At 42.9% G+C, this 9,345-nt stretch overlaps 1 protein-coding gene across 1 annotated transcript; it reads right to left on the minus strand.

Annotated features, from left to right (window-relative positions):
- Positions 1–442: 442 nt before the first annotated feature.
- On the minus strand, positions 443–7,588 carry LOC308591061 (arylacetamide deacetylase-like 4). The gene is made up of 4 exons (XM_081201617.1): positions 7,355–7,588; positions 6,404–6,620; positions 2,094–2,157; positions 443–1,450 (listed from the first exon to the last, which is right to left on the minus strand). Exons 1-4 carry the CDS (start codon positions 7,529–7,531, stop codon positions 676–678), a joined length of 1,233 nt encoding a protein of 410 aa, XP_081057743.1. The 5' UTR covers positions 7,532–7,588; the 3' UTR covers positions 443–675.
- Positions 7,589–9,345: the final 1,757 nt, after the last annotated feature.

Raw genomic sequence — 9,345 nt, forward strand, 5'->3', positions numbered from 1 at the left:
AACACAAATGACAGAATCGATAAAATATGTGAACTAATAGGGTTTCCTTTGATATATTTTTTAAGCAGAGGAATCTTCAAAAGTTGATCAAATCATAGATCTTATTCTAATTGCCTCTACTGAGTTTTGTGTAGTGTTTGCTGCCACCTTGGTTTCCTGACCCTTGATCAGCCCAATCTCCTTCCTCTGCACAAATTCCAGCTGATCAATTATCCTAATTAAATTGTAGCGCCCAGAACTGGACACAGTTCTCCTGGTCAAGGCAAAATGGAGTGGAACTATTACTTCTCTTGATCAGGACACTATAATTCTGTTGATTCAGCCTAGAACAGCATTAACAGTGCAGATCTCCAGCCAACGAATGTGTACTAAAAGGAAAATGTAAGAGGAAATTTTCATAAAATGCATATATTTGTGAATATAATATAGAAAGCCAATATAATAGAGCAAATTGCTTGTAATCCATACAAAGTAAATATGTTTCTTAGGGAAATTTCACATTAAACTGCTGATGAATTTTCATGAGGAATTCCCCGCTGCCCAAAAAAACCCACATATTTCTACAGAATTGTGAAGAACTGAAAAGAAGATTGGAAAAATGAGAAACTATCAGACACTGACATTGGCAGATTCTCCCCTCTTTATGAATGGCTCACAAATTCAATGGATTTCCTCTCATAAGTTTTTAACAAAGTCTACGATGCTGTCCATTAATTCAACTGCAGCAGGGAATGCAAAGATGAATCCTTTGAAGAAGTTTATCATCCCATGAAACCCGTTCTCAACATGGAACCAGTTGACTTTCACCCCATTGTCCTCCAGACGTTTCTTGTACAGCAGTACGTCGTCTCGTACTACGCCGTACTCGCAGCTCACAATTAGGGTTTCAGGAAGCTTCTGGATGACAGAGTCCTCAGCAAAAAGGCAAGAAAAATCGTCTTCTAATGTCTCTGACAATTGCCTATAGACTTCAGGTTCATAAGGAGCAAGTGGGACTTGTTTGTAGCCTCTCCCCTTAAATCTCTCTGGAAGGTTGTCAGGACTCACCCACTTCCCATATTTCAGCCTCACTGAATCTGGCACATGAGAGCCCTTCAGGACCTGGCCTAACAAAGAAGCGTCCTTTCCAGTATACTTCAATCCCAAGTAAACAACACTTTCCCGGAACAAGATGGGCATTGAACTGTTCTGCTGATAGGAAGGCAGGTTGTAGTCCATAGCCTGTGTATAAGGATAGATGAGCACTTGAGCCCGTAGCTTTGGAAGGTCTGATCTCTCCACCAGTTTCTGGGCAACAACAGTAGCATAATTGCCCCCCGCACTGTCCCCACCAACGATGATCTTGGAAGGATCCACCCCATGGGAAGCTGCATTTTGAATTAAGTGTATGGTAGCAGCAAGGCAGTCCTTGTACTGAGCGGGAGGAAGATGCTCAGGAGACAGGCGGTAGCTGCAGAATAAAACAGAAGCAAAGAGGTAAGCTTCCAGAACCTTTTCCAAACGCTTTCATGATCACCTAGAATTACAAGAAGAGCCTGCTGGATCAGTTATAGCAGATACAATGCAGGTGAAAGTCAGCTGGCTTATGCCCTTAAAAAACCGACTTTACCAGCTAGCAAAAGAGTGTAGGGAACGCTGGGGAAGAAGAACCGTGCAGGATTGGATCCAGCTGGTGGAAGACCATTTGCCACTTGCAACTTTCCCTCCTGCTCCTGTTTAGATGCAGGGGGCGTTTCCCAGTCTCTTCCTGATTATATGTTTAAAAGCCCTAACTGAACATTAGGCCCACTCCCGGATTGATTCCAGGCTGGATCTGGGTTGGGTGGTCTCCAAGTTGAGGCTGATCTGGAGGCCCTGGTTAGAGGTGCTGTGCAAGGCCTTATGCCCAGTTCATAGTCCCCCCACGGAAGCGAGCGTGTTCATGTCTTAAGCACATGAAGCTCTGATTTTCAATCACAGAATGTTGACAGCTTTCGTGGGGAGCCTCTTTCTGCTGCAGGGAATATGGCCAGGGATGCCAGCCTGAAATACAGCAGCATGCACGGCCCCTACACTCTTTCCCTACGAAAGGCCATGGGGTTTTCTTTACATACCCAACAGACACAACCACTGAATCAGTCTCCTTGGCAATCTTGCTGCAGACATCTTCGTAGAATGCTAGCAAGTTGGGAGGGAAATTCAAAATTGGGAAGCAATTATGTGGAAAATATACCTAACGAAAGGAAGCTGTTTCACAACCCAGGGGTGATGCATTCACAGAAGACCCACTGAAATGCATGGACATAAGTCACAGCAGAACCCGAAGGATGACACCTTTGGCTTCCATTGCTCTACATCAGGGGTCAGCAACCTGAACGAATGGAATGAACGAATTCCTATGCCCCACAAATAACCTAGAGATGGATTTTAAATAAAAGGACACATTCTACTCACGTATAAACACGCTGATTCCCAGACCGTCAACGGGCCGGATTGAGAAGGTGATTGGGCTGCATCTGGCCCACAGGCCTTAGTTTGCTTACCCCTGCTCTACATGCTGTGAGACTGCAACTCCCAGAAGTCACAGGCAGGGATGTCACACTTACCTTCAGTTCTCTACCTGCCCAGGGTTTCTAGCAACTGCTAAGCAGAAGCACTGCTTCCTCCAAGTAATCTTCCCTTTCGTACAATATTGGTACATGCGATATTCACTGACATAAGCCTTTTTATGCATCGTACATATCCCATTTCTAGAGTGCTGTCTTGTGAGCGTCAGAGACTGACTTTGGGTTCACAAATTGCTTCCCAAACTGCAAATTAAATAGGTTCGCATATAAAAACAAAGTGAACAAAATTACAACCTCCCACCCCCCTCCCCCAGACACAAACAAATCTTCAACTTAAGAGATATGGGGCATGGTGTCGGGGATCCAGCAGGGTCAGACGCTTGGGAGTGGTCTGATTCTCAGAATGAGACATTGCAGCCTCAGGCAAGGCAAGGGTGGGTTTACTTAGCCCCCCTTCCTTCTCAGTCTGATGAAGCCAGGAGAGTAACAAAGGCAGGGAGTTTGCGGCTTCAGAATATTTTTTTTTGGGGGGGGGGGTGTCCTGGAAGAGGTACTAGAGTAGAGCTCTCAGAGGAATCTTCGCTGGACAGTGAGGGGGGAGGATGCCCAAATTCTCCTTGCAGCAGGATGGAGGAGAAGGTGAAAATGCTAAGTAAGGGGGAAAGGGGAAAGACCGGATCTTGTCTCCCTTTGTGCTGTCTGAGAAACGGAAACTCAGACTGAGCGCGTTTATTGGAGAATGACAGGCGTTTGGCACGCTCTGTGATTTTGAACTGTAAATAAAAAGTTAAAGCTAAAGGGATCCCTGACCATTAGGTCCAGTCGTGGCCAACTCTGGGGATGCGGCGCTCATCTTGCTTTATTGGCCGAGGGAGCCGGCGTTTGTCTGCAGACAGCTTCCGGGTCATGTGGCCAGCATGACTAAGCTGCTTCTGGCGAACCAGAGCAGCGCACGGATATGCCGTTTACCTTTCCGCCTGAGCGGTACCTATTTATCTACTTGCACTTTGACGTGCTTTCAAACTGCTAGGTTGGCAGGAGAAACTGTAAATAAACATACATACATCTTCCAGAGGCTCATTAATTCTTATCAGAGCTGTTTGCCTGCCTGAGATCATTACACACAGATCCATGAGTTGCAAGCTTTCATTTAATTAACATGTTATCATTTGTATTCATATATGCAAACATATTTCACTTTTCAGAGACAGGAAAAACAAACTTGTTATAAGAACCTCCCAAATCTCCACCTTGGAAGAAATCTGTCTAGCTGTTGATGTGAGGGAGCATGGGAGTTGCATTCAAGGAAGCGAGATCTTGGAGGGGCAAAGGTGCCCCCCATCCCCCCAAATATGAATGTCTGTAGTAATAGCAAGCTCTTGCAAGAGGTTGTGTCACCAGTCTCCTGACTTCATGTGTGACTTAATCCTAGCTTTCCTTCCTCCCACAGTTCCTGCTTCATAGGCTGTTGCAATGGAAGGCTACTGAATAATAATAATAATAATAATAATAATAATTGGGACTTGTTAACTGCCAACATATTACATTGCAATTGGTCTTGCGAGATGAAACCTGGTGCGAGTCCAGTTCTCTCAACCACTCATATTGTCCCTAAGAGATGGCAGAGATCCAGTTTCCGGTTACGGGTTTCGGAACGTTGACCTATGTATGCTGGGAAGAGTGCTGGGTTGGTAAGCAGAGCAATCAGGAACAGCAACCTATTACAGTGGTACCTCGGGTTACATACGCTTCAGGTTACATACGCTTCAGGTTACAGACTCTGCTAACCCAGAAATAGTGCTTCAGGTTAAGACCTTTGCTTCAGGATGAGAACAGAAATTGTGCTCCGGCGGTGCGGCAGCAGCGGGAGTCCCCATTAGCTAAAGTGGTGCTTCAGGTTAAGAACAGTTTCAGGTTAAGAACTGACCTCCGAGGTACCACTGTACATACATGTTTATGAACCTCTTTGAGGTTCTATGAAATCAAGTGTTTTAGGAAATGAATGAGTCAGTATCAGCAGTGAGGGACATCTGCAAAACCCCAAGGTGGTTGTCCCCAATGGAGGCAAAGGCTGTGAAAAAACTCAATATGGAGGCCAAGTGGCCGAAATATTGGGAAATTTTGGAACAGGAAGGGGATAAACTGAAATTGCAGAGTTTTGAGAAATTAAAAGTTAAAGTGCGAGATTGGCTTCATTATTATCAAATAATGGAGGTTTACAAGTTGGACAGGAAAATTGGCTTCCAGGTGGAAAAATCAAAATTAGAAACAGAACTGTTAGAACCCAATACTAAGAGCTTGTCAAGAATGTATAACTTGCTGTTGAAATGGAATACACAAGATGAAACAGTGAAATCAGCTATGATAAAGTGGGCACAAGATATTGGTCATAACATTATGTTTGCTGACTGGGAACAGTTGTGGACCACCGGTATGAAATTTACGGCATGTAATGCCTTAAAGGAAAATATTATGAAAATGATTTATAGGTGGTACATGACTCCAGTCAAGCTTGCAAAAATTTACCACTTGTCTGATAATAAATGCTGGAAATGTAAAGAAACTGAAGGTACTTTTTTTCACCTTTGGTGGACATGCCCAAAGATTAAGGCTTTCTGGGAAATGATATATAATGAAATGAAAAAGGTATTTAAATATACCTTTCTGAAAAAACCAGAGGCCTTTCTCCTGGGCATTGTCAGCCAATTGGTGCCAAAGAAAGACAGAACATTCTTTATGTATGCTACAACAGCAGCAAGAATACTCATCGCAAAGTATTGGAAGACACAAGATCTACCCACCTTGGAAGAATGGCAGATGAAGGTGATAGACTATATGGGATTGGCAGAAATGACTGGCAGATTCCGAGACCAGGGAAAAGAGACGGCGGAAGAAGATTGGAAGAAATTTAAGAACTATCTTAAAAAACATTGTAAAATTAGTGAGTGTTAAAATGATGCGGCTTTAGAAAGTAAGTGGATTACAGTTGTAAAGATTAAGTTAAAAGAAAAGAAAGGTTAACAATTAGATAAAATTAAGGGTGAGGATTTGCTGAACTAAATATTTGAAATTGGAATGCAGAAACGGGAGGTATGGGGAGGTCGGTGAAGTAAGTCTTAAGAAAATAAGGTTTTGAAATTATACTTGTTCCTTTCTCTTGTTTGTGCTTGTTTGTATTGTTGTGTTTGTTTATATAATTTGTGAAACTTTAATAAATATCTTATAAAAAAAGCAGTGGGGGACATCTGTCACTCCCCCAGGGGCTGCTTGCTGGAGTGCAGCTCCCCAGATCCCTGACCGCTAGAGATGTAGGATCTGGGAAGCCATGACAACAAGAGGGTCCATGTGTATAAATTAACATATGCAAATCCAAAGCACACGTGTGCCCCTTGTCTCATTAGGAACACCTTTCTGATGTTAGTTACAGATAGGTAGCCGTGTTGGTCTGCCATAGTCAAAATAAAAAATTCCTTCCAGTAGCACCTTAAAGACCAACTAAGTTAGTTCTTGGTATGAGCTTTCGTGTGCATGCACACTTCTTCAGATACACTGAAACAGGCAACTTCTGTTTCAGTGTACGTATCTGAAGAAGTGTGCATGCACACGAAAGCTCATACCAAGAACTAACTTAGTTGGTCTTTAAGGTGCTACTGGAAGGAATTTTTTATTTTGACCTTTCTGATGGTAAGAGTTGTTCGACAGGGAACCGCCTCCCTTGGGAGGTGGCGGGCTCTCTTTGACTGGAGGTTTGACAATAGAGGTTTCACACCATTTCTAGGATTCTACATGGGCTTATTGAGTTCAATGGGGCTTGCCTCTAGGTAAGTGTTCATAGGTTCACAGCTTTAATCTCTTACCGATGCTTCCAATCATCCCAGCACCTCCATGAAAGAGCACAAATCCTTTCCTTGGGCCAGCAGATGGTGTTTTGGGCTGATAAACCCTCACAGGAACGCCGTCGAAAAGCAGATCTTTGGCAGAGAGGCTGGGATCTGCTCTTGGATTCCAGAAATTCATGAGGAAGCGGATAACAGCAACCTGTCTGCAGACACCCAGCAGCTCAAGACACTTCCCCTGTTGGGCAAGGGAAAAGTCTCATGAAAATAGTGCCCACATTTGCATCCTATTCACAAGGGGTGGTGTCCAAATAAGTCCTATTTAAAGTAGACCCATGGAAATGAATGAGCCCATGTTAGCCAAGTCCATTAATTTCAATTAGTCAGCTTAGAATTGGTCACCCCAACCCAAACACCCACCAAGATACAGAGGCAAAAGAAGCTGGGAAACAAGCTAAGCTTTGGAGAAACAATCCACAATCTCCTTGCTTGCCTATGAGGCAATATTGCTGAAGAAACCATGTTGTAAAGAAAACATGGCTTTGTGTGAATAATTTATTTCTCTCTATGTGAGTCTTTCTATAGGCTGAAAGGAAGCCCTTGTTGAATGTGATAATATCTTCATCGCATCATCATCAAGTGAATTCATTATGTATGTTGGATTAAGCAGTATTTGAATAACCTAAATATATAAACTGTTATTATTATTAATTAAATATACGGCCCTTTATGAAATGATCTCATTGTGGTTCACAGCAAAAAAATTAAGATAAAAACCCAAAATACACAATGAAAGCAAGAACAAAGCAAACCAATAACACCTTTAAAAGATATAGAAATAACAATAATAATAATAATAATAATAATAATAATAATAATAATAATAATAATACATTTATTAATCACCTTTCCCATAAGAACATAAGAAGGCCCTGCTGGCCCAACTAAAGGCTCACCCAGTCCCCAACTTACCGCAGTGAATGCCATTATGGCAAGACAGTGAAGACCTCGAAGCTTTAATGGACTGTCAAATCCAGGTGGAATTTCACTCTTGGAAAGATCATAGTAAATTGCCCAGGAGAGGAGAGACAGGGAAGGAATCCCTATAACTCCAATCAACCCCAGCTGCAGGCTCTGAAGAAGCTCCATTTCTCAATTCCAAAGAGTGAGACGCAAACACTGAGCCTAAACTGTCAGCATTTGCTGCTGTTTAACTCCACCAGTGGTATTTATACACAGCTGGTTGTAGGTTGGTTGATGAACACATCAATTACCAATTACAACACAGACTTCCATGTAGATGTGATATCCATTAGAATACCAACAGCAATTTCATGGGTTAGGTTGGCAGAATTAGTGGTACCCTATTCAGGAATTTCAAGTCCAGCCACCGAACCATCCAGCTCCATGTAAAGCTCTTCAGTTTTACATACCACAGGTGTTTGTTGACTGAAGTTCAAAACATCCCTACCCAGCTTAACTCAATAGTCAGGAATGGTGTGCTTCCTGGCCCAAGATTTCCAAGGCTTCTGACACGAGTCCCATCCCTACCTAAGCCCCTGGATATTCACATCATGGGCTCTGCTCCTCATACATAAATGCAACTTCATGTTGACATGAAGTATATCTGAGCATGGACACAGCCAGGATTTATGTTGGGGTGACAGGACACCCACCTGCCATCGTCCTCTGTCTGGCTCTGTCTAGCACATTCCAAATGATATGTCTTAACAACAGTTGTTTTAAAATACTTTCTTTTGGCTTCCTGTTTCCGGTGATGGGAAATGGCTGACTCCCACAAGAATGGACCCCAGCTGTGCTGATAATTCAGGGCTGATATGGGGGTAATTAGCCCTGCAGCCTCCCCAGGGTAGGGGAGGACTGTCTCGAAGACCGCAGATTGTCTGTGATGGCCGGCACGCATTAAGGTGCAGCTAGCAGGACACTGGTGTGCTCTGGTCCATGGGGTCACGAAGAGTTGGACACGACTAAACGACTAAACAACAGCAGGACACTGGGTCAAAAAGAGCACGGTCATGGCTGGCACTCTCCGACGTCACTCCCATATCCAGGAACATCTGTTTGGGAAAATAAATAGATTCGAAGAACAAACAGACATAGTCTGGATCGAAGAAGCTGGAACCCCCTCCCCCCCATGCAGAATGATACAGCTCGGACTTCAAAGAGATTCTCATCATGGTGTGTGGATTGCGGAGGCGTTTGGTGTGGGGGTTTTTTCTTCTCCCTCCTTAATATCAACAATTGGTTCCTCATGCCAAGCCTCATTAAGAACTTAAATTGCTTTTTTAAAAAAAAGGAGTACAGATGGACTTTTATTTACAACTGGGATTGTAATTAATTGATTTTAATTAATTCTTATGATGTTTTTATAATGTGGCACTATTTTAATGTTGTTAGCCGCCCTGAGCCCGGCTTCGGCTGGGGAGGGCGGGATATAAATAAAATTTATTATTTATTATTATTATTGTAATTCCAAGTCTTTTTTTTTAAAGACTTGGAATGCTTGTTAAAAATAGGAGAACAAAGGAATGAAATGGCGCTCCCTTACTACTCAGTTCTGGAAAATTTCAAATCCTCCGCTGTTTAAGGGAAACAGGAATTAATTGTTGGTTGACTACAACGGTTTGAGACAATATTTTGGACAATACACAGTGCAGCTGTTTGCAAAAGATTTTCTTCATTATGAGCGAGAGAAAAGGCTAAATGGCTGTCTAGCAGCCCCTCTCTAGGGCCTGGAGGGGGGATTGGGTGGTTTCCAGGAAGGCTGATCAATCGCCAAATGACTGATATATTGCAATACAGCAAACAGTCTGCTTAATAAATATGAAGAATAATTCAATAAGGTGGAAGGTACTGTATTTCTAAATCTTAAAAGGAAGGTTTCGACAACAGCCTGGACGGGAAGGATTAACGATTTGGGAGTTGCCAAGAACTTAAACTTC

The sequence above is a fragment of the Podarcis bocagei genome, assembly GCF_964188305.1.
Source record: "Podarcis bocagei genome assembly, chromosome: 7".
Classification (NCBI taxonomy): Eukaryota; Metazoa; Chordata; class Lepidosauria; order Squamata; family Lacertidae; genus Podarcis; species Podarcis bocagei.